General features: G+C 43.5%; 1 protein-coding gene across 2 annotated transcripts in view; it reads left to right on the top strand.

The window, feature by feature from the left end:
• LOC103368535 (CD151 antigen-like) overlaps positions 1-20,012 on the top strand; it is a 33,399-nt gene extending 13,387 nt beyond the window's left edge. For both annotated transcript variants that reach the window (XM_008296940.1, XM_008296941.1), the window contains exons 4-8: positions 12,053-12,127; positions 15,221-15,325; positions 18,389-18,547; positions 18,700-18,786; positions 19,510-20,012. In XM_008296940.1, coding sequence (XP_008295162.1) covers positions 12,053-12,127; positions 15,221-15,325; positions 18,389-18,547; positions 18,700-18,786; positions 19,510-19,569 — 486 coding nt within the window. In that variant the 3' untranslated portion in view covers positions 19,570-20,012. The remainder of the gene's footprint in view (positions 1-12,052; positions 12,128-15,220; positions 15,326-18,388; positions 18,548-18,699; positions 18,787-19,509) is intronic.
• The last annotated feature ends 5,472 nt before the right edge of the window (positions 20,013-25,484 follow it).

The following is a 25,484-nucleotide window of genomic DNA, read 5'->3' as shown; positions in this document are numbered from 1 at the left end:
AAACAGATATTTGCAGTAATTCGAAAGAAAACGTGTAAAATACCGGAGCAAAAAATATAAAAGGTGAATTTTTGCATTGTTTCATTAATGATAATAATAATAATAATAATAATAATAATAATAATAATAATAATAATAATAATAATTTAAATTATGTGCAATAAATTGCATTCTGAGGGGGTCAAGAGGGATACAAGGCTCATCTACTAGACATGATTCCTACTGTGTAAAAAAGAAAACCCCAAAACAACCGTCCTAACATAGATTTAGGTGGCCCGATTACCTTTTTTTTTCTTTTTGTTTTTTACAGTACAGTTCTTTCATGTGTTCTAGTTTTATAGATTTTACCTGTTTTGGTAAATTACAGATAAAATCTAGTAAAATCATTGAAAAAATAATTAATGATTGACATGTTAGCCATAAAAAGACGCAAAAACTGTAAATAACGTCCACTTCAAAAGTCTGTAATTTTTAATGAACTGTTCTTCTACAACATTTGACCATAAAATTCCACTATTTTTACTGAATGTAGATTGTGTGTTACAATCATTATATAAAATTTGAGGAATATTTTCTATTACTTGAAAGAAAACATACGTAAAACAAATAAAAAATTAAAAATAAAAGGTGCATTTCTGCATGGTTTCATCAAATATAGAATAGAAAAGTTGGATAAATCTCCAGAATCAAACCAGTTTGCAGCATTCAGAGCTCGTCTGAGAGTCTCTCAGATTCTCCTCTGATAGTGTTCAGTTTCACGTGTTGTTGAATTGTAATGTAATGTGTAATCTGAGCGTCCAACACTCGTCGTTTCTACGCGGCAGAAAACGATGCTGCAGGAATGATCAGGGTTTTAATTCACTCTGTTAACAGAATCTCAAATTTAGCGAATGTCAAAGGATGAAAATAGTTTTGCTGCTGAAGGAATCTTGTCTAGAAGATCAGCTGGTATCAAATGAGGTAAAACTGAGGCCTGGTTTTGAACAATGTGCATGTTAAAGCTCACATAAATATGTTAAGATACACTATTTGCAGGTGCAGTTTGAGACTCAGGTTTACTGTTGAACTTGTAAAAATACGACTAGTGGTGCGACCTTCACGTTGCACTAAAAAAACCACATTTATCCTTCATGCTGTGAATGTTTTCAGAAATACAGACTCTTAAAGTGGGATTGTTGTGACTTTTTAATGGACTTTCTAAATAATTTCTGAGCCTCGTAACGTCATCAGAACAGCAGATAGACATTTTCAAGGCTGAAAAACACACGTTAGCTCTGTTAGAACCGTCTTTGAGCTTCAGTATTATGGGATGTATCACAGAGCTACAGCGCTTTATTGTCATTCGTTGCCTCGTGCTGATCCGTGTGCAGAAATCCACTGAGTGCCTCAAATAAGTGGAGAGAAAACCTGCAAACCAGAAGCAGAATGTAGAGTGTCAAAGGTTTGCCGTCCAGGAGTCAAACAGCCTCGGGAAATGTACTTCTTTTCAGGGAATGTGCTTTTCTCAGACGCTGTCCCTGCAGGCCATCGGCGGCCTTCACCAAGACAAAGGCTGTGCATCACACAGACTTCTTATTTGCTGCCCGCGATTGTGTTCGACACGAAGCAGCCGCCCGTGCACTTCCCCGACCCGTTGGTCTCCGTGTGCAGAGGATTATTGGAAGAAGCACCGAGCAGACGTGAAGCCACAAAACGGCACATTGTTAGATGAAAACTCTGAGCATCAAACATGAGTGAAAACAGGCAGGTTGCTCGTACTGTTCATGTTGTTGTTCCAGCATTTTATTAGTGTTACGGTTGTTCATTCACCCTCTGAATTCAAAGGAATTTCTGGGCGTTTTGGTCACATTTTTACACACCGTAGGCTCATTTTTCACCGCAACATAAAGTCCTGCACCTCGATGGAAAAGCAGGAGAGAAATTTAGGATACGTCTTCTGTCAGTGTGACGCAGTTAGACAGAAAGAAATAGAGCTGAAGTTCTTTCATCATTTATTTACCACCTGTGTCCACGTTTTAAATCGACATACTTTTGATATTTCGTCCTTAAATTTTATTTATTTTTTCTTTGAATTTTTGTCCTGTGACTGTTGGTCACAGCTGAGACGCTCACGGCTTCACGGTTGAAGCAAAGAGAGCAGAATTTTTAGTTTTTTATAAAATCTGGTTACGGCTAATGGTGTGGTTTTGGTAAATGTTTAAATGAGACATGTAGAGTAGGATTATTTGTGGTGTATTGGTCTTTTGTCTTTTAGTGACTTGGATGCAAAGAGGAGCACAGAATTCTGTTGTTGTTGTTGTTGTTGTTGCAGAATCTGGTGGAAATCGTTTATTTTTGGCGGTTTTTAAAGGAGATGCGTAGCATAAAGCGACAGAAGCGTGCATCCTGTGGCTGCCTGTACATGAGCTGGTTCAGACTGAGAGGATTTTTGAATGAGCCAAAAAGTACAAGTGGGGAGTTTCATACTACAAACAAGCGACGATGTGTTGGAAGGACTTTCCGCTGCCACACAAACTTCCACTCACACGTGAAGGGAAGCGATCGCGGCCAAGGCGTCGGCCTCGACTTCAGACAGAACAAGAACTTGACAGGAGCGTGAGCCTGTGGTCGATCCTGCCAACGGAGAGACACCTGAAACCAGCTCCGAGCTCAAACGCTGCGCTGATCGCACTCCGCTGCCCAAACGCTCGCCGTCCTCGTCCAAACGTTTCAAGGCGGTAAATTTATGCAGGCGGGCCGCTGTGGGCGCAGCTCGAATGTTTGTGTCTTCCAAGCTTTGCCAGAACGTGCGTCATCTCTGGCATTATCCAGTGTTCACCAGGGACCGGTCCGCCAGAATCCAACACAGTCGGATCCTCTCAGCTCGAGATGGAATATGTTAAACATAGCCGCCAGGTGTGTTTATGAAGCAGCAACAGGTTTCTGTGAGACAAGGATGATGAGATTTTTAGCTTTTCTTCATCTGTGTGAAGCTCAAATCAGGCTGCAGACTCTTTATTATGTTGTTCTGTCATTTTATTTGGATGGTTGATGAGTGATTGGTCTGAACTCCGAGCAGCAGTTTGTGGGATTTTTTTTGGTGAATTTCTTTGATTTTAAACTTTTTTTTTTTTTTTTTACATCAATTAAGAAAAACTCGGATTCAACTTGTACGACATTGTCTGGTGTCAACAAGGAATTTTTTGTTTTCAGCAGAATCAGCTTCATGCAAACAGTTGATTTTTGGCTGATTTTTAAATTGCACATGTAAAATAAAGTAATTTTAATTAAATATCACTATTTTACGCTTATTTTAAGTCCAAGAACCATCAAAAGTGTGAAATGAGATTTTTTTTTTTTTTAACAGTTTCTGGCTAACAAATCTTTTATTATTATTAGTAGTAGTAGTAATTATTAATAATTAATTAATTAATTTAATAATTAATATTTTACTTTTTTTATGTTCTGTGAGCAGTTTGACACCGTTAGAATGACAAGGAATAAAGAATTAAAGTTGAATTTATTTGATTATTTAATTGGAAAAAACAGGAAGTGTCATTGGTAAGAAAGTGAAAACGTCCGTAATATTGTATTAATTTCCATAATTAATTAATTATTGATGGTCAACGTGATCGACTGGTTCAGGAAATAGTTTCTTGTGCTTCTGTATTTATTGTGATATCAGCAGATTGTGGTTTGGCTCCTCCATTATTTTACTGTTTGGATCGATTCTTTCTATGCAAGTTTGTCTGCTTTATTTCTGACAAAAGCTAGAAATGTTCAATCAAAAGCAAGCGGAATTGCAATTTCACTCGTTATTTTTCTAATCTTTAAAAATTGTCCTTTAGTAGAAAAAACCAGATGAGTTTGACTGGATGTGGATTTATTTGTAGTCGAGCGATTGGTTTGCAAAACTTCTTATTTGTTTTTCTTGTCGAACTATATTTGCTGTTTAATGCTTTTTATTGAGTTTTATTTATTTCAGGCGACCGGCTTTTTTGAGCAGACAGCACGTGGAGGAAAAACAAAACAGTAATCCTGTGAATCTAACACATACAGAGACATGAATGTTGGATTTAAATGATTCCTGCTGCGTTATTCTGTTCTGCGTTGGATATCCAGTGAGCTGTGGGTGTTGTCTGCTGCTTCTCAGAACAGTTGGTGTGGGAATCTTCTGAGGCTTTAAAACGCAATTAGAGCGTCTAATAGATCCGTGTGCAGTAAATGAAGAAACCCCCACCACGGCCGGATTATTTGATCCATCGCTCGGCGCTCGGGTGTGAATCTTCGCCGCTTCTCGGTGTAGTTTCCAAACGCCCGGTGCATCCTGAAGAGTCGGGATGAGAGCGATGAATCACCGTGAAAGAATGAACTTGTCTGCAAGGAGAGATGCTATCGTGGTTGTTAAGGAGGGCGAGCGGAGGGGCGACGGCAGATTAATTGTTGTTTGCTCGTATGCGCTGAGAGCGTCGCACCTGCTGATTGGCGACGCCGTCCTTAAAGGTCGCAAGTTCCCACGACAGAAAAAAAAGAAGCTGATCTGGCGATAACATCACCGAGATATTCTGCAGGCTTAAAGAAAGCGGCCTGATTAAGGCCTTGTCAGACTCCCGGCGAGGACGTCGGAGATGTTTGCGCTCTTCACAAGTATCGGAGAGGTCAGTAAGACAAAGAGAGGAATAGGAAAACTCTCCTGGGCCGTGGAGAGCGTCCGCAAACACACGGCTTCATTGTTTAGCGTGACAGAACAGTGTAATGACTCAGGCGGAGGAGAAAGTTTTTCCTTCCAGATGTCAGAGCCAAATGGAAAGCAGCCCCGACCGAGGCTGGATTCACCTGTGGAGAAACTGACTTCATGCATTCTGAGTGTTTCTCAGCCTCTGCCTTTCTCTTCACTTCCCTCCCTGCTCATCTCTTCCCGTCTTCATCTGGTAAATGTTTTTGTGGTTCATCAGCAAGAAAGCCACAAGTTGCATGTCCACATTACAAAAGAAATACATGTTCCATGCAGGTAATTTACATAAAATAGGTACAAATGTTGAGTGTAAGTGTGTCTAAATAAGGAAAATTATATTTATATAAAAAAAAACAGTCGTGACTCGATAATCGACCCTTAACAATCCTAAACCTGCTATCTGACAGGTTTTTAGGAAAAACCAACAGAACCCATAAAAACAGCCTTAACATAGCGACAGCCTTGGATTGTGACTCCGACATGACATTTAATGTCACCAATCAGGATGACGGCGTATTATCTGACTGAACAATCCCACAGATTGGCTACGTTCACACTGCAGGACTTGATGCTCAATGAGGATTTCTTTGTGACTTCCTTCACGTTTCCACTTCAATGCGACTTGTATGTGATCTGCTGTGTGAACTTCATACGGCCCAAAAGTGTCCCGCATGCGCAGAAGAGGACACGACGACGTCACACGCAGCGAGCGTGCTCAGTGTTTATGGAAGTAAACATGGATGGTAACGGTGGAGCGTATCTGCCACTCCCCCGCCGCCACCGATGGAGGAAACAGAAGTGTGAGCGCTAACTAAACTAGCATCAGCAGCCAAGTACTGCCTGTGTGTTCTGGACACTTCCACCCCGTCAGAGCGCTGCCCCGGGGTGGAAGTGGCTGGAATGTGCACGAATATTCGGACATTCATCATTAATTGGGCCTGAATATCCAGAGAGTAGAAAGTTCTACTGGGACCAGCCCTACTAGTTATTATAACAACTATGAACAATAATGAACAACTAATGAGCCTTCCAGCATCAAGCCCTCCTCGTATCTGGACCTCCATCTGGACAATCCGACAGCCTTGATATCTGACATAGAAGAAGGTTTTACATTTAGTGTCATCGAGTCACGACTGTGCTGCAGATGATCACTACTTGTGTTATCGGTCATGTTTGATAATTCAAAGACAAATGAACTGAAGCTCTGACTTCACTTCACTCACAGTTGTTTGTCTCTGCTTCTCTATTTTCTCTCCATCTAACTTTGTGTTTGTTTTTCTTATCGAACTATAATTGTTGTTTTTCTTTCTCTTTGTTGAATTCTGTTTTTTTTCTTTTTGCACGATAAAGCAAAGGTCCAAGAGATCGCTGCGTCTTCCTTCATTTAAGTTTCCTGGTTCCATGTTCAGGCTTCAACAAGTGGTGGAGAAGAATTAAAACTCATTTAAATCCACTTCTGAGTGATGCTGAAGGACGTGATTACACTCCGGCTGGGAGTGTTTTTGTTTGTGTGTAAATTGCACAACGTTGTGTCGGTGCTTAAATCTGATAAGGCTTTCTCTGCTCGTTGATGCATCTGGAAGAGTTGAGATTACGGCCGTGAATCACAGAGAAGGAATGAGCTTGTCAGACGGGAGGAGGAGGATGGCTGGAGATCGCCAAAGATGGACAACGTGATGGAGTCGGGCGTTTGTGTGTCTCTGCTGGTGCGACTTTGTGTTGCGCGTCAAGAGCAGCAGATCCCTGGGATGACACGTCGTCGCCACGTCCCGCGAGCATTAGCATTTCTAACTCGTTAGGACGTCTTCATCCAAAGAAAATCTTTTATTTATGAGTTTCAAATCATCCATAAAACTGCAGCCGACGTCTCCCGCTCTCATTCTATAATGAATCTGACTGATCGTCCTGCTTATTTAATTTTATTTTATTATGTCATCCCGCTACGTCTGCCGGCGCTGATGAATTGCGCGCGGCGCTTCCAACTTTTCTTGACATATTGAAATTTGTGAGGCCGTGTGGAAAATACGAGAGCTGCACGATTAAACCTCGTCATGTTTGGCCGTGCGCTCTGGTTGAAGTCTGTTCCCTGGAGAGTTTACGTTAGACCTGACCAGACTTAATGTAAAGCGTCTGCACCTGTTGGGAGGGTTTGCAGCTGTAGGACTAATAGCTGGACCACTTTGACCGCTGTTGTCTTTGTGTTAAACACATTCAGCGTTTTGTTCTTTAGGTTGGACCAGATGCTGGTTTGCAGATTTCTGCTGCATCCCTGTTTGTTGGTTTCTTGTCATCTTGCAGTTTTCTTCTTTTAGGTGTTGTTGAACAGGACTGCAGACTAACCTTGAGAGAAAGTTGGTTGTGATTTGGTTGCTGTTTTGGTTCAGGATTTTTGTTTTTGCATATCCAGGTTGTGCATCGCTGCAAATATCTTCAGTGACTTGAGCCTTTGAATTTGTAAAAACATTGTCACCGGTGTTTTCTGATGTCGCTCCTGTAAGCTGTGCACAAGCTGAACTCCTCACCTGCTTGTGGATAGACCTACAATGTACAAATGTTCTCTAAATGCCTCACATGCATGCTAAGCTACATGCTAACCAGGCAGCTGCAGCTCACTCAGACAGATGTGAGGCTAAAAATAATAGATATTTTTCACATCTCTGAGAAGATTCTGTAAATATAACGCCGTAGGAAGTCTGATAATTCTTTCCAGAGCTGTAATGCAGAGCTGAAATGATTGATTTATGTCTGTAATGTTTTGACAAGCAGTTATGTCCTTTTAAATTTAAGCAAAAACAACATATATTCTGACTCCAAAGTGACTATTTTTGATTTTCTGTGTTTGTTAATCTTTTGTTTTTGGCAGTTTGAAGGTGTCACATTTGATGTTTTTAACTTTGCGACGGCCGTTTCTCACCGTTTTCTCACGTTTTATAAACTAATGATCACTGATTATGCGAGAAAGTAATTAGCAGAATGATGGACGTGAAAAATTCCTGAAGCGAAGAGGAGCTCCGTGGATGTCGGAGGAAATCGATGTTATTATTAAACGTGATGTAAATCTGCAGGGAGTCGATACGTTTAATGAGCCAGGCGGTTTGTTTGAAACGTCGTCCGGCCTCTGGATTCGTCGCGCCGTGTGTTTCCCTGAGAGGTCGCAGGTCGAGTTCCTTTGGAAAAGCCGACACGAGTCCAACCGTCATCCGCCTGATTAAAGTCACCTTCGCTGTGACTCCACTCCTCCTCCTCCTCGCTCTGTAATCGTAAAGGCAGCGCTACACTTCTAATGAAGTCTGAAACAGAGGCGCGGTCGACCTGCATACAAATCCGCCGTCCTGCAGCCGCACGTGGCTCCTTTATGTACAGCCGCTGCTGCTGGAGGTGCATCCAGATGAAGGGGCGCACGGCGGCTCTGGGGAGAAACAGATGCTGCCAAGGAAAGGACACGAAAGGCCAAAGAAGCTGTTCAAATATTTTCCAACAACCTCAGCAAGTTGAGTCTGAGTCGACCGTGAGACGCTCAAAAAAAAAAAGTTCAGTGGAAGTCGATGCAGCGGTTTAAAGAAAAAACACAAACTCCACCTCAGTTCACCAAATGAGCCTCCTTCTCTAAGAATGTTTAACTCCAAAACAAGTGTTACCTGTGAGTCCAGATTTCACAGGTGTTTAACTTAATAACATGCACAGAAAAAACTCATGAAAAAAGAACAGAATCTATTTAATTCAGAATGAATGAAACTTGGCATAGAGGTGGAGCAGAAGCAGAGGAACAAACGGTTACATGTTGGTCCAGATTTGCATCACTTTCCTTAAGATTGCAGCTATTTTTTTAAATCTGTTTCTTGATCAGGGCTGCAAGGTGTCTCAGTGGTTAGCACCACCAGCTCGCAGCTAGAAGGTCGCCGGTTAGCGTCCCGGTGAGGACACCCGGGATCTTCCTGCGTGGAGTCTCCATGTTCTCCCCGTGCAGCGTGGGTTCTCTCCGGGTTCTCCGGCTTCCTCCCCCAGTCCAGAAACATGCTGAGGTTAATTGGTGATTCTAAATTGTCCGTAGGTGTGAATGTGAGTGTGCTTGGTTGTCTGTCTCTAAGTGTAGCCCTGTGATAGACTGGTTACCTGTCCAGGTGAACCTGCCTTCACCCTGAGTCAGCTGGGATAGGCTCCGCCCCCCATAGTGAGGATGAAGGTGTAGAGATGATGGATGGATGGAGGGAATTTCTTGATTAATATAAACCGTTTCCTAAGACCCACTCAGGTCCACTGTGAATCAAAGAAGATTGTTTTGCAGCTTCTCAAACACGTGTTTAATGGAAACACTGAGGGCTTTATGAGTGTATTTAGCAGCTACAAGGACAAAAGATTTAAAAAAAAACAACTCAATCATTCCTCCTCTTAAGAATCGACTTGTGTGTGAAATGCATTCGGCTGAATTACTCCAGTATTACAAATCGGCATTGTCGGAGATGTTTTCATGGGAAAAAAACTCCTAAATGTGTAACTTTGATCCACAGAGATGAGTTTTTAAATGTTAAATCAACAACCAGAGGAGGATTTTAAAACATTAAAAATTAGTTTATTTTGAAATTTGATGGCGCTTAAAACCAGTTAATTGCAGGAAGTGGTTTAGTTTGATGTTCCTAACAATGACAGACGTAAATTCGACAGTCGGCTGTTAAAATTAATTAAAAAAGATATCAATAAACATCTGATCTTTTTGGCTGAAAGTAGATTTTACATGGAAACAGTGCTGACAAGGATGCATCACATATTGTTTTTGACAAATTCAGAACATTTCTGAAGCAGAATATTTCACATATGAAAACAGAACAAAATGGAAAACTTAACTGGAGGTATGATAAATAACAACAATAGTGTTTCTGTTCACGTCTTTGTTTGTGGCACGAGAGCAGCTTTAAGTTAATCCAGTCACGTTTCAGAGTAACTTCACATCGTTTACCGCCGCACGTCGTTTGTTTCGCCTCATTTTTTCCCACATAAACTCGTCTGTTTCTGCGTCGTCGCCTCTTCAAACCCTCAACGCGGCATCAGAATGCATCTCGGCCTGCTCAGCATTCAGGCTCGGAGCCGCTCACAGATCTAATCAGCCCAACTATCAAATCAAAGAGCCGGTCCACTTTAGCGGGCTGATTTTCTCCCCGCGACGGCGGCAGGCCGGGGGAATTTAGGCCAAGGTTAGGGTCCGATAATATCTCCCCTTGTCTTCGATTCGGAGGAGGGGAGGGTCTGCTTTTCATGCCAGGTGCAGAGCAGACCCTCCCTCTCAGGCCTGTGAATCAGATGCAGGCGATAAAACGGCAAACATGTGACGTCCGACGCCGTGACTCAAAATTCTGCGGTTTCGGGCCGCAGATAAACCGACTCTGAGCTGTGGAGCAGCAGAGCATTACTGTAATCTACACAGCTTTAGGTCTCGTCAGCTGCTGTAAAGCCCTTTTAAAGATTTTTAGGGGCCTTTATAGGATACAGGAGATGCTAGAAAGAGACAGATAGGAAGTATTGGAGCCGAGAGCAGGAGAATGACTTGCAGTAAAGTCTGAGCAGCTCGGAGTGGAACCAGGAACTCTCTGCCCTCGGCTTTACCAACCCTCACCGCTCCATTGTCCATAAAGCCAGGAAATGTCTATGAATGTGTGTCCACCAGTGTGAGTTTTGCAGCTGAAAATGCAAGATGCTCCTCTGATGATGCATTTGAGAGCAGATTGGAATCACAGTGCTGTTGATGCTGAGATGATTTGGTTGCTGAGAGATGAAGAAATGCGTTTTTAGCGTCGATCTGCTTAGAAATGTTAAAATGAACTTTTTGCAGTTTCTATATTTACAGTGTGTGCAGTCCGTTAGCGGGACATATGAACCGGCAGCAGCTGCATCGGCAAGATTTCTGGAGGAATTTTCTATGTTTTAAAGTTATTAATGTCGTGGTGGTCCATTAGTGCCGTCTAGGACAGATATGGACAATCAGAGAGCAGCAGTATTCACTCCTCCTCCATTGTTTGACACTTGCACAAGTACAATCTGATGGTTAGTCACTATAACTGTGACTGGACGGCACAAGAAAAGTTAACAAAATAGATGCATTGGTTCACTCAAAGATGAATATTTTTCAGCTTTCGACAACCAGAAAAAACCCCAAGTGCACAACGAAAAATAGACGCAACAAAAGCACCAAAAGACCCTTTTCATGACTTAAGAATGTCCCGTAGCTGATCTGTTTCGGCACAAACCATAGCTGGATTCTTTGTTTACACCCGTAGCGGCAGAGCTCGGGTTGTGGCAGGACGTTTAAGGTGCAAACGTGAAAAAACATGTCACTAAATCATCATAGTTGTTGATCAATAGTGGACCAGATCAAGTTTAAAACAGCCAGAGTCGACCAGAGCAGTGTACAGAGAGAAGAAACAAACAGCCCAGGGAAGGAAATAAGATGTAATAAATATAAAAATACTAAAAACAAAAACCATTTAGAGCAACCAAAATGTCACCAGAGCTTTTTGGAAAGTTCTTCCAAAGGTTTGCAGCAGCTTCTGAAAAGGCTCGATTCCTCCAAACCTGATGGTGTGAGAGGCTTTCAGGTGGAACAGCAGCAGAGAAGGTCAGAAATGTACCCAGGTGAAGTCTTTGTCACCTTCTAACCGTACGTCTGATGTGTTTCCCCGAAATTTTAGACACTCGCCGTGTCCCACCTCGCACAAAAACTTCCCTCGTAACCTTTCAGCGTGTTGTACTTTCAGTCTGCAGCTCCTCTGCTCTCCGTGCTCTGGGCGGAGGACTTCAGTCAGCAGAGTGTAGGTTGGAATAAGTACATATTAGAGGTAAATATTGACTTTTAGCTCCACTCCAGAGGTGAAGACAGAAGTGCTGTTGTTAAATTCTAGCTTCTCTTTTGCTGTTACTTCCAGATTTCTGCAGCTTTAATATATTTCAGTAATGCATGCTTCTACAGTGTCGTCTTTAACACCATAAAGTCTGATTCTGCTCATGATTAGCACCTATTAGCAGGAGGACGGTGGATTTGGACGCCGTCGCTGTCAAGTAAATCTTGTATTTCAGTCAGAATCCAGTCAGAACATTGTTTGTTCTCAGTTATTCCTCCATCGAATGCTCGTGCGGTTCTGTGGCGTTTGTGTTTGTAATCGACAGCCGCCATATTGTTCCTGTTTGCTCCAAACCGCCTCTCTGGCGGAGCCGCCCGAGTGACTCTGAACGCTCAGCTGCTCAGGCAAGGACGGCCTTGTAAAGGAAACGCAGCTCGAACCGGGCCGTCGGATGTTGAAGCTTGTCGCCTCTGCACCACGATACTAACTGTGCCTTTCTTCTCCTCAGTACTTTGTCCTGCTGCTGTGCATCTTCCTGCTGGAGATCCTGGCTGGAGTCCTGGCTTATATCTACTACCAGCAGGTAATCCCCCCCCCCGTCACGTCATTACAAGATATTCCACAATGCATTCTGGGGTTTTGTATACGAGCGTGCATGTGTGGAGGATTACACGTATTGATTGCACACGACAAGAAAAAAAGTCACACATGGATTTTTTTGTCAGAAAAAGTCAGGAAATCTATATCAGCGTCTTGGGTGGACACGAGACGACCGCGACATCATCATCCGATATTAAAACCTGATGTTCAGGTGCGTGGCGGCGTATTGTATTCGACTGAAAAATCAATAGAGCGTGCCTGACAAATGTTTAGTGTCTTCCAATCCGAGCACGTCGTCCAAAGCGTTGTAGACAACTGCTCCGGCTCCCACGTGGGCCCTGCTGTAATTTTAACCACGACAAAACCAGCATGATAAATGAGACTGCAGGGAGGAAATGTAAGACGGCCCATTAAAAATACAAATATCAGGCCGCCCGTATTACTCGTGGTACATTTAGTCCAAATGGAATGAAAAATGCCTGCAGTAGTAGCATAACAAGGCTGAGTGCGCCGTGTCACAGCCGTTTAAAGGCATTTGTTGTGATTCTCTCGGAGCTTTTCTGACTCGTTTCCCAGCAGAGAGGACGGAGGACCTCACTGGCAGGTTAATGACTGAGAGAACGAGAACTAAACGCAGATTATTTTCTTATCTGGTGCGTGGTTAATGTAGAAACTAGAGCCGACAGCCTCCCTCAGCACGCTTTATCTGCAAACGGGAGCAAATGAGAAGTGTTTTTAGTCTTTGTACGGCGACGCTCGGCTGGACTGCAGCTCGGCGACGCGGCTTTGGTCCGTCAGCGCAGCCGCCTCGTTCGTTGATGCACAGATCATGAGCAGCCACGGAGGTCCAGAGCTCTGTCTCCTTTACTGGCTTCAGAAGTGTCCTGGCTCGTATGAAGGGCTGAAATCATCTCGTCTCTCATTAACCCTCTGAACCCCAGTCCTCCAAAAAAAAAAGAAAAGACAAAAACAGAAAGTGTATCGTCAGATTTTCAACTTTCGGACAATATTTCATCAAAATAATTTAACAACCACGTGATTAAAATTCACACTTCTCACCTCAAATACGCTCACCTGCAGGATCAAGTTTTAAAATTAAAAAATCACAGAAATTCAACTTTTATCTGCTTTATCCTGTCAGATTCTGTCCAACGTTAGTAAAGAACCACCTGCATCTGAAGTTCCTTAATTTCCACGTTCTGCCTAATTTGCATGTTATCTTTTTAAAAAAGTGGCTCAGACGACACCGTTTATCAGCAGTGAAAACAGAAAGAATCGTCCAGTTTTTACTTTACAGGCTTCAGAAATGTCCTCGCTCGTATTAAAGGCTAAAATCATCTCCTCCCTCCTGCTTCCCTTTTGCTGTTAACCCTCTGAACCCCAGTCTTTTAAAAAAATGACAAAAACAGCAAGTATGTCGTCAGGTTTTCAACTTTCGGACGAATATTTCATCAAAATAGTTTTACTCTACGTGTCTTGTTTAAGAATCATCTGAAACCAAAGTGTTCACTCAACCTACAAAAACATCTGTCCTCCTTGCTTCAACCTGTTAACGACTGAGCTGCGATCAACAGGCTGTTTGCTTTTTTATTTCAAAATGCATCATAGAACCTGCTTCTGATTCACACACAGACGAGGAAGCTGCTCGGTCATCGTCTCAATAATTCTGCCAGAGCGAGTCGTGCATACGTGAGACGTTTCAGGCAAACAAAGTGGGTCGGCAGCATTAACACGCTGCTGTTTGGCTGCAGAGCAACCAGCATCTTTACCCTTTTAAAAGGCAAACACTAGCCTAACACTGTTAGCTGTGATGCCAAGCAGCAGTACGGTGTTTAACTGATGGACACCAGATTTACAAAAACACAGCTGGAAAGTGCTTTGAAATTAAACAGCTGTCAGATTAGACAAATAATGCAAACAGATGTAAACTAATAAGATCCCAAACATGTGATATACCAAGATAACATAGTCCACATTTATTTATGAGGAACATCTAAGATCACAGCCGTTCCTTCCTGTAAACATTTATCTCCAACACAGGATCAGATGTTGAGAAGAAAACAGAACAGAACAGGTAGCAGCAGAAAGTTGAACAATAACGAGAACTTTCATCCGACACTGGATGACTAAATAAGAGGAGCGAGATGATAGTGAAGAGTTTTAATGACTAATTTAGCATCTGGTCAAATTAGCTCCACTGGCAACCAAAATAAATGTAAAACGGGTCCAAAGTAAACAGAAATGTGGGTAATTTTAATTAAACTCACTAAATATTCAGCAACAAACACAGAGCAGCGTTGCTTCTTCTCATTTGGGCTTTAATTGGCAACCTCACGTTTGTTTTCTGGGAGGAAGCATGTTAACAAAACTCTTTGGCAAGTTTAAAAGCTGCCGTTACCGAAGCCCGTTCATCAGGATCTGTGGTTCTCGGGGTTCAGATGTATGGTTCTGGAGGTAAATTGTGTCGGTTCGGCCCGTTTCAGCTGAACGGAGGCTTGAGCTGCTGTTACTTGTGTTTCGGTCGGTGCTCCCACGGCGGCGGCGGCTTCTGCTCATTGAGACATTTAAAATCATGAATTGCTGTTTTCGCTGCTGCTGCGGTGAAAACAAAAAACGATGTCAACAGGTAGAATGAAAACACCTCCTCTTCCTCTTCCTCCTCCTCCTCCTCCTCCTCCTCCTCCTCCTCGCCTGCCGCTGCTTTCGTCTCCTCCTTTGTCTTCGCCTCCCGTCTTTCATCTCCTCCCTTCCTCTCTTCATCATTCATTCCCTTGATATCTCCTTCACGCTTTGATTTACAGTGGTTTCCCAGCTGGCTTGTTGCCATAGAAACTGAGCCCCCCAGACCTCTGCTGCTCCGCCGCCGCCGCCGCCGAGCGTTTTCTGCCACCGGTGTAGAGAACAAAAAAAAAAAAAAAAACCCCACCGGCTTCGTCCTCGTCTGCCGTCAGAACCTCAGAATCAGTGACGCACATCAGCCGGTTTCACTTTTAGATCTCGTGCTGTAAATGTGAAATCTGTGGCGTCAGCTGATTTGCCCGTGACGGTGGGTTGTTTTGTGTTTCTGCTGCTCCAGCTGAACGAGGAGCTGAAGCAGAACCTGAGAGACACCATGATCGAGAAGTACAAACAGAAGGACCAGGAGCACGTCACCAGGGCCGTAGACAAGCTGCAGCAGGAGGTAAGAGTTCTGCAGGTCACAGGTTTCAACAAAACACGACATCACATCGGTTCTTTAAACCACAACATGATGGTTCCACTTCGAGAAGATGCCGGCCCATTAACACAATCAATCACAGTTATATTATCAACTTAGAAGAAGCAGATAAAGTTCAGAAAAACAAGAAAGTTTAATTAAAAACAACCTGAAAAAGACTAAAACACACCTGTTGTTCGCCACATTTCTCATGTTCAAGTGCAAATATTTTCCTTTTTTATATCAATTAGGAGCATTTCTTTGATTTTTTTTTCATAATAGAATAAACTGAAAACTTTCTGTCAGCTAGAAACAACTTTTCCGTTAACTTTTGAGTGAACATGCAGCACAGTTTTGCAGAATCGCAGCCTTGTTATCACCTTTGTCTAAAGATGAAGCATCACATCGAAGCAGCAGTTCACAGAAAAATAGTAAATGTCAGAGCTGTGCAGATGTAAACAAACCCGCGTGTTGTCAGTGCATAGCCAGCTAGCTAGCTAACGTTAGCGCTGCACACATGGAGCTGCAGGAGGGAACCGAAAATGGCCGAATGCAACCTGGATTTATTCATCAGTGATCGATGTATTTTCTCCCCCGTACAGTCTCACTGTGTAGAAGTGGACGTATGCTCTCATATAGTTTGTTAAACTTCAGCTTTTTCCTACACAGTGTGTTTCTCATTCGTTCGTTCACTCGCACAAACGTGATTTCTTGGCCGACTGCAAATACAGCTTTGGAAACAATTATTGGACCACCTGCTGTGTTCTGCACAACAGGCTTTAAACACTGATGATTTTGTTGGAGTTGTGAGATAAGATGATCTGCTAATAATCCCACAGCGGGGAAATGAGCTCGATTGTGTTACAGCAGCAACAAAAATAAAGTAGACATATACGCGAGTGCTGTTGATGCTGTACGGGTTTCACTAGGTTTGGAAATATTAGATCTTGAACAAAATCCTTTGAATGTGGGAAATGAAAATATTGCATGTTTTGTTGATGCCCTAAGAATGTGAAAGTCACACGAGACCTCAGCTTTATGTTGTGTAAAAGCTGTGCATGTGAACAAATAATCAGAACTCAATCATAACGAGCACCTAAAAGAAGACGAATAATAAATAAACAGTCGATTCAAAAAGCTGCACTTTGCTCACGCTGTGTGTGTTCACTGGTTGTTTTTTGTAAACTCACCTGTGGTTCTGAGAGTAAACGTCTCGTGGACTCGCATGTGGACAGTGATCCAATCATCCCGTCAGATCAGAGAGTTTTGGTGACGAGTCAGAACTAATCGGATTCAGTTCTCAGCAGTGATTTAGCTTCTCTTCTTCGCTTCCACCAGCTGACAGCGCACGAATAAATCCGAGCCGCGGTTGGGACGTCGCCGGGTTTCTGCTTTATGCTCAGAACAATCCTTTGACTCTCAGGTGTCTCAGGCTCCTGGTTTTTTATTCTTTCTTCTGAACTCTGTTTTGTGTCAAAGTGTTTGGATCTGGTGCGTTTGGAGTTTCTTGTGGAGTTAAGTGAGAATGATGCCACACACGGTAACGTAGCTTAGCTTAGCTTAGCTCGTCTGTTTCTGTCCAAAATGAACGACATCCTTCTGCTTTCATATCTAAAGCTCATTAATTACCACATTTTATTTTATTAGTTTAACCCAGAACCTGGTGTTGGGTTTATAAAGTATGTTAACCTGAAGGAAATCACCAAAACGACACCGTTTATATTTATCAGTATCGTCTCTCCACTGCTCATCTGTAACCACATCGAAGCTTAACATGACTTTACATGACTCACAAGATATTCCCCTGAAAAATAAAACTTCTGCAGTAACTAGAATCTGGAAAAACCTAAAAATTCTGCCCTCCTTGGTGCAACTGTGAAGCCACGAGTGACTCAGCTGTGAGCAACAGTCATGTGACAAAGATTCAGCCAGTTTTCAGCTTTTCCTGAACACACGAGTCACGTTCAGTCCAGTCCACAGATGGTCCTGGTCAGTTCTGGAGCTAAAATGGTCCTTCCATCGTCTAGAACTGGTTCTGACCATCACACATGCTGACATGAGCCTGGAAAGTTTACCCAGAATGCACTTTGTAAAGTTTCCTCTGGTGAATGATCAGAACCAGAACCACATCCAGGGTACCAGTGATTGTTTCTACCACTCTGTGTCATAGACATTAAACTGTTCACACTATGAGACATCCCATAATACTGATGCCACCAGCTGGATATGGAGAAAGTTAATTGGACATGTTTGGCATAATCTTAAGATTTTTTGGTTCATTTTTATCTAATTCAGGATCAGTTTTGAATCTTTTTTTTGCAGGATTTTGCTAATTTTAGTGATTTTTTTGAAGGATTTTAAAGTATTTTGTGTAAATCCAGAAACTCTTCAAGGCGATTTACAGAAGTTTGATGTATTTTTGAAAAGTTTTGGCTCATTGTTACAGATTCTGTGACCTTCTTGAGGAGTTTAAGACTTTTTCAACAGTTTTTTAAAATAATTTTGGACCAACAGAAACAGAACCACATCCAGGGTATTAATGATCGTTTCTAAACTGCTGAAACTATGAGACATCCCATAATGTTAATGGCCAAAGTTAGAACTAATGAACAGAAACCAGGTCCAGTGTTCAGACTGAGACACTTGGATGGATGTAGAACTGATCTGGTGTCAGGTTCTACCAGAACCCAGATGTGTTCTTCCTCCTAAATGTCATGTGTCTATCTGCTGTACTGATGAAGTTCTGAGGCTCAGAAATGATGGAAACTGGACTTTAAGGGACTTCAAGTCAGAAAATATTCACAGTCTGAAGGCAGAACTTACTGCAGATGAAGAATGAACTGGTTCTGTGGAGGAACTTTTTCACATGTGGTTGATTTTACGTGGCTTCATATTTGCCGTCCATCCTCTCCTATTAGTCTTGATAAGAAAGCAGATGAGCCTGTTTCCCTGTAATGTGGGCTTTTCTTTGGCTTTGCTCCGTCTGTATGAAACACGTCGCTCCTTTCATGTTGACTCGGTTTCTGCATTTCTTTGGTCTCGTCTCAGTTCAAGTGCTGCGGCAGCAACAGTTCGTCCGACTGGGCCGAGAGCGTCTGGATTCGCTCCAGAGACGCGCAGAGCAGGAAGGTTCCTGACAGCTGCTGCAAGACTCGCACCGAGCTGTGCGGCACCAGGGACCATCCCTCCAACATCTACAAGGTGGAGGTGAGCGCGGGACGGCGCCGCCGGCTTCATCTGTATTTCTGTCAGGCCTCAGCGGCAGCAGCCGATACACGACATTTGTTTGCAGCGAGGCTCCCACATCAGCCTGACGCAACATCAAGACACTCTTTGTTTTTTCTTTTTCTTCCATTTAGGGCGGCTGCATCACCAAACTGGAGAAATTCATCCTGGATCACCTGAAGATCATCGGAGCCGTGGGCGTCGGGGTCGCCTGTGTGCAGGTGAGCAGATCAGAGTTAATGAATACATCCGAGGAGGCGCTGGGCTGTTTTTCCTTCCTTCCCCACATCACAGGGATGTTTTTAGACGCTTCTTCTCTATTTTAAAACAATCCTGTTCAGTTATTGATCCGCATCGATACATCTTACAGCATCAAACTTACTTTAATCTGATTATTTTAGACTTTTCAGCCCTACTTCGGCCCTACAAAGCGCTGATTTGCTGTTTTTATTACGTCGACACAACAGGTTTTCAACATTGATGATTTAGTTTGCATTCTAAGACAAGATAATCCTTTATTAATCCCACAACGAGGGAATTAACTCATTTATGTTACAGCAGCAAAGGGGGCGGTGCAAGAAAAGCAGAAAACATCAGTGAAAAATGTAAAATAACCCAAAAATGTACACAAGTGCTGTTGATATTGTGGGAATAGATGGATTATTGTGGCCGATATTTGACATTTTTTCAATTATCTGTATCTTTATTTTTTCTGAGCGATTACTGGTCTTAGAAACTGAACCACAAACAGGAAGTTAGCTCCTCCCACAGCGGCTAAGGCTACGCTAACGGCTAGCGTCTGAGTTAGCAGGCGGCCAGAATATGAAACGTGTCACACAGGATCTCAGCATTATTTTGACCACAAGCTGTAAAATCAGCAGATAAACCGAACTATGTTATCACCTCACAGGAGAAGCTAACCTGTGTTTCCCTTCGCTCCCCAGATCATCGGGATGGTGTTCACCTGCTGCCTGTACCGAAGTCTGAAGGCAGAGCCGTACTAAGACAGGAAGAAGAAGAAGAAGAAGGAGTGAAGTGTGGGTGAAGGAGGTAACTTCACCAACACGTGCCATATCCAAACAGCCCATAGGTTCTTTTCTTTTGCCTTCCACCAAGGGGAGGAATAATTTGGCGGGGGATCAAATTGCACATCCGAGGATCTCATTTTGGTAAACAAAGGGTAGAGAAACACTACGAGCTTTTCTTGATGTAATTAGCCGCTCAAATTGCAGCCACGTCTCCGAGATCACAGCGAGGAGAGAAAAAAAAAAAGCATGTGAGGGAAGCTGATGGGGACTTTTAACGGCGGCTGTGTAAATTAGCGCCAGGCGGCCTCCTCCTCCTCCTCCTCCTCCTCCTCGCCGGCGCCGGAGACGCTGTGGATTTGTCTTCCACTCGGATTCCCTCGATGTGCTTTTATAGGAGCAGGTGAGAGCGGCGTTAAGATCAGCGGGAGATGTTAATCCTGGTTGCAGCAGTTTAACAAGAATCACCTCCGGGGCTCCGCCGGCTGCTCTGTTTCCTCGCTAACTAGACACTCGTGCATCTTAACTCCTTTTTTGATTTGTGGCCTTTGAAAGCCCTGAGCTGGTCTTACGTTTTGTACTTTCTGCTCGACGTGCTTCCTCACGAGCCGTTATTTACCTAATTTATTGCCTCGTGTGTCTTCGTCACCAGCTTTGTTTTAATGGAGCTGATTAATCGGTTAGTTGTCGACTGTTTTGGTGGCTGTTAATCAGCTAAACTGTCTGATTGCAGCTCATTCAATGTGATTTTTGTTTGTTTGTTTCCTCTATGGTTTACATATCTTTGGACAAAACAAAACATCTGCCGACTAAACCTTTCGGAAACACAAATCGACAGTTTAAAGACCAGACAACTTACCGATTAACCCAGAAATGAATCTGCAGCATCATCAGCGGTAAACATGAGTTGGTTGGTGGTTAATTCTGCCAGATTAGACACCAGGGTGGAGGTGCGACACTCAGTGCCTTGCTCACCAGCCTAACTGTGCCATTTAAACAGCGTCTGGCTGCTCTGAAGCCCCGACCGCATAGAAAACATTCTGCTCTTCAGTTTGGTTCTTCCTGGTTCTGGTTCCCTTGGTAACCGTGCTGCGTATTTGATGGGCAATGCTGACGGTTCACCGACGTTTTAATTAGTTGTACGACTGATTGTCTGCATGTGGCAGCTCACCTGTCGAAGGTGAAGAAAAGCTGGCGTTGGATCGTTGGCCATGCTTGGAAATTTAGAGAAAATATCTAATTAATTGATTTTTTTTCTCGTTAAAATGGATGTGATTAAACGCTTGGTTTATAGATTTAAAACGTAATGTAGCGTTACCATATTCCAACAAAAGAGTGACACGAGGAGGACGGCGTGAATGATTAAAATCTCTATATGACTGTTAAATAACAAGACGGGCTTACGTCGGTCGAAACACAGTCCGACTCGCTAGAACTGAAAATTTAAAGTTTTGTCGAGGATTCAAATCGTGCAGTCACGCGGCTCTTTTTGGTGAATTCATTTTAATCTCATTGTTCGTCTTCCTGCTGCAAACGTTCCACCAGAACAGTTCCAAACACCGATGCAGCGTCCCGTTTCTGGTTTAAAGAAAAGCTACCGAGCCAGAACTTTATAACCACCTGTAGCAGAGTTTTCTGGTGACATTCGTCAGAGCCACGTGGAATTAATTAGTCTGTGTGCAGCTTAAACAACCTGAACGTTTCAATCTGCTCGAATGAAATTAAACTGACATTGCAGCCTTTTGCTAATCGCGTTGTTTAAAATCGCGATTTGAAGTTGATTAATCGCTCAGCTGCTAGCTAACTTGTGCGGCCATTTTTCCGTCTGTTAATGATTCCATATGAGTTGTCTTCAGTATCTGTCAATATTGATAATTATCCTAATTTTTAATTATTTAACATTTTTAAAAACTTAATTTCGAGTGCCTGTTTAGCCTGTTAATCATGTTACACTGCTAATAATGAATAAATTAAACACCAATAAATAAATGTACACACATAAACAAAGACCCATGGATGGAGCATGTTGGTGGTTGTTTATGCAGCCAAACTTTTTTTTTCATGTATTATTCATGTATTATTATACTATCCATATTTACATAATCAAACATGATTATTGATCGGTGAAGACTTTATCTCCAGGACTTCGTTTAAGGGTCGAGGTTAACCTTTAGGGAACTCGGTGATGACAGAAAATTAATCGCTAACGTTTGTTTCGCTCGTCGTCGCTGCGTTTCGCCAAACGTTGCCTGATTCCTGCTCGTCTGTTTTCTGTGTTCGGGGCTTCACGAGCAGCCGCCGATGTTCCTGAAACATCCAGTCAGCGCCACTTCAGCCGCTCATGAGGAAGCACGTCGTCGGGTTTTTGATTTTACTGCCTTGTTTTTCTACACACTGATGCCAAAGTCCTCGCCTGTACCGTCGGACCTACTGTCTCATCTCACGTTTTATCTACTGGACTGATTTTTTAGATTGTTTGTCTTTTAAATGAAGATTTTGTTTTTACTTTTCTACACACCATGAGTATATATATATATATATATGTGTTATTGTATTTAACTGCTAGATGTTAGCGACGACCTTCTCCTGTGTGCCTCAAAGACCAAACTGAATTAATCTGCTGTATTTCTGTCTTAATCAAGGAACTATTTTAGTCTGAATAAACGTCGATTAAAGAAAAGAGCTTGATTCTGCTGTGATTCTACAACCAAACATTTGAAGGACTTTGCTGCTCAGACACACAAGACGTCGACCTTCACCTCAGCTATCAGGTCGCGTCATTCCAAAAAAACTGCCAAAAACACCCGTGATTGTGTAAAGACTAAAGCTCGCGCCTGTGACCAGTGGCCCCGACACAATTGGCACCAGCTTACAGGTGCATTAGTGTATTAAGCACAAGTCAATTCGCTAATGTTCCAGCGGTGCGGTGATGTCGCTTTGGGATGTGAGCCACGCTCCCGACAGCCGCTGTGTGAGTTCATTACCTACAGCGCCACAGCTATACGGCCTGTAGCCGCTCTTCTTCTGCCGCTCCGCTTCCTGACCTCCTGCTTCCGTTTGTGCATCACAGCAAACAAACAGCAGTGGCGACGTGCCGACACAGGGGGGCAGCACTCACCAGGCTTTCAGCGCCGCGCCGCCGCGCTGATGCAAACAGCTGGTTGTGGGAGAGAGTGTGCAAAAAAAAACGCCCAGAGGCTGTCGAGGATCCCCCCCCTCCCCAGACGCACTTTTCTGATTCACGGCGGCTCTGACGCCCCAAAAAAACGTGACTTTTTAAACCTGAGCGCGGCGACAAATGTCACTCGGCTTTCTTTCTTTTCTTTTTTTTTTTTTGTCGGCCCTGTTTCCCTCTTTCACAAAAAATCTGCTTCTCGGCGTCCCGTGTAATGAGCAGAAAAAAAGCAAATCAAACAGCAACCGGTCAGCTCAGCCTCAGACGACTAATTGGTTTCCGCCGGGACTGCTAACAAAGCAAATGAAGACATTTCTCAGTTGGAGAAGCGGCCGTGTGAGAAGCCTTTCCCCTCACGTGGGTGAAGCCAAACAGGCGAGAAGAGTCGGTGTGTGTGTTGTCATGCTGCCCTGAGCAGGTGTTTCAGCAGCACACCTTCGTCGTGAAAGCTGAGTCATCGCTGGCAGAAGTGAGCTTCTTCTTTTTTACACCGGAGCAGTCCAACACATGCCAGTCTTCACGGGGCGCTTCTCCAGGCGGCAGACATCTGTGGAACGCCTGCTCCCGACACACTCGCTGCTTATTGACTTTAAATAGATGACAGAAATCATGACGAGCAGTTACACGCCGCAGCTGATGAAAACTGTGATGAATCCCCGTCCTGCCCGCTCGCCGTGACACACAGCCCAACACCGGCGCTATGCTAATAATGCCGGCGCATGACATTTCCAAAATATCTCCTTCCCGCACTCTGTAAGCGGTCCGCTCGCTGCACATGTCACCTGCTGCACCTTTGGTCCATCCAGCAGAGCGAGATGCTATTTCCAGCCCTCGGGGAGGCCGTGGACACCCTTCACCCTCCACCTTTTTCCTGGGAGGTGATGTGATTTCCGTGCCTGCCGGGCGAACCGACAGCAGGGAGCTGTGCTGCAGTTTTTGTCTGCAGCTGGTGACGGGGAGGGAGCACCGTGCAGGCATTCGTTCCCAGGGTCACCCAAGGGCAGGTAGAGCCCAGGGGGAGGCAGGACCGGTGTCTAAATTTGGGTCCGGTTCGTGCAATTTTCAGCAGGGACGGACGGACGGACGCTCGGCCTGCTGAGGTTAATAATTTGTTGTTTCAGATTCGGTTTCGCAGGCCTTCCATTCATCACGGCCTAAAACGGTTGCTGTCTGCGCCGAGGTTGAGCCGAGGTCAGGAAGGTGTCAGTTAAGTTTAAGGTTACCTACAAGGAAATGAATGTGAACTCCAGACTCAGAAAGTGCAGCGTGCGTCAGGACCACCCAACGAGGCAGATAAATCCTCAGAGCCGTGATGATTAACGGCACAGCGCAGAGAAAGCAGTGTTTACTCTAACGTTAAATTATGTTTGGCCTCATTTTTTTTTCTTCTTCTGATGAATTACCAGATAATTTTAGCTTCCCAGGATCCCTAAAAATTCAAATAAATAAATCTGGCTAACTAGCCGCGACTTGAAGGCATGCAGCCTGGATGGAAATAGACGCTGCACAAGCTGACGAGGTGAAGAACCACCGTCAACCTCTGTGTGTTCGTTACATAAAGACAGCGCTACGCCTGGGCAGGTATGTCCTACCTGCAGTTACTAAACCTGCCAAAGGGCCTAAATCTCTGGGGTCCTGATGATTAACATGTTCTCTCTCATATAAAGTTGTGTTTTTGTTCTGTTTTTTGGACTTTTGTTGTTTTATCTGACGAATTATCAGATAATTTTAACTTCCCAGGATCCCTAAAAATTCAGATAAATCAATCCGTCTAACGAGCTGCAGCCTGACGACGTGCAGCCTTCTGACAGGAGGCTGCAAATAGACATGGCGCTGTGTTTAAGAGGGGACAAGATGAAAAGGTGAAGAAATACCGTCGTCCTCTGTGTGTCTGTTACATAAAAACACTCTGAGCTGGCCTGAAAAACTGATGTGTGGATCTCAGTGTGGATTTGTTAGATCAGTTTCCTGAAACCAGAATTCAACAGGTGGCAAACCTCTGCTGTTACCTTCATGAGCTCATTGCTCATGTTTTTATTTTATTTGTGGTCAAACTTATGCCCAAGTTTTTCCAGTTTTTCCTGATAAATTACCAGATATTTCTGGGATTTCTGCGACACTAAAAATTTAAATAAATGAATTTGGCAGCCCTTCGACGAGGCTGAAAAGGTGAAGAACTGCCCTCATCCTGTGGGTATCATGAGTAATACCCCTGGGTAGGTTCTTCTGAATGGTCTCAGCGTTGATTCGTTAAATCCTAATGAATTATCAAATCATTTTAGCTTCCCAGGATGCTAAAAATTCAATAATAATCCATCTGGCTACCTTCCCACGACCGGTGGCTGAGCAGACCTGGAAAATGTCAGTTTGTTATTTTTGGACTTTTGTAGTTTTGCTGATAATTTACAGGACAATATGAGTTTCACAGGATCCTTAAAAATTCTAATAAATAAACCCGGCTAACTAGCCGCAACCGGTAGGCACGCAACCTTTTGACAGGAGGCTGCAAATAGACATTGCAGTGATTTAGGAGGTCACAAGCTAAAAAGGTGAAGAGCTGCTGTCAGCCACTGTGTGCAGAAAGAGAGTGATGTCATGGAAGCAGTACGTGTCAGAGCGCCTATAAAAAGTCATCACGACCCCTCAGATGGGCTCCTTGTGTTGCTGCTCAACATTGAATCGAGGTCAATAAAATCAGGCCTCTTTTGACAGGAATTTA

The sequence above is a fragment of the Stegastes partitus genome, unplaced genomic scaffold (genome assembly GCF_000690725.1).
Source record: "Stegastes partitus isolate 25-593 unplaced genomic scaffold, Stegastes_partitus-1.0.2 Scaffold1170, whole genome shotgun sequence".
NCBI lineage: Eukaryota > Metazoa > Chordata > Actinopteri > Pomacentridae > Stegastes > Stegastes partitus.
The sequence above is the reverse complement of the archived record's forward strand: the minus strand, read 5'-3'. Positions and strand labels throughout refer to the sequence as shown.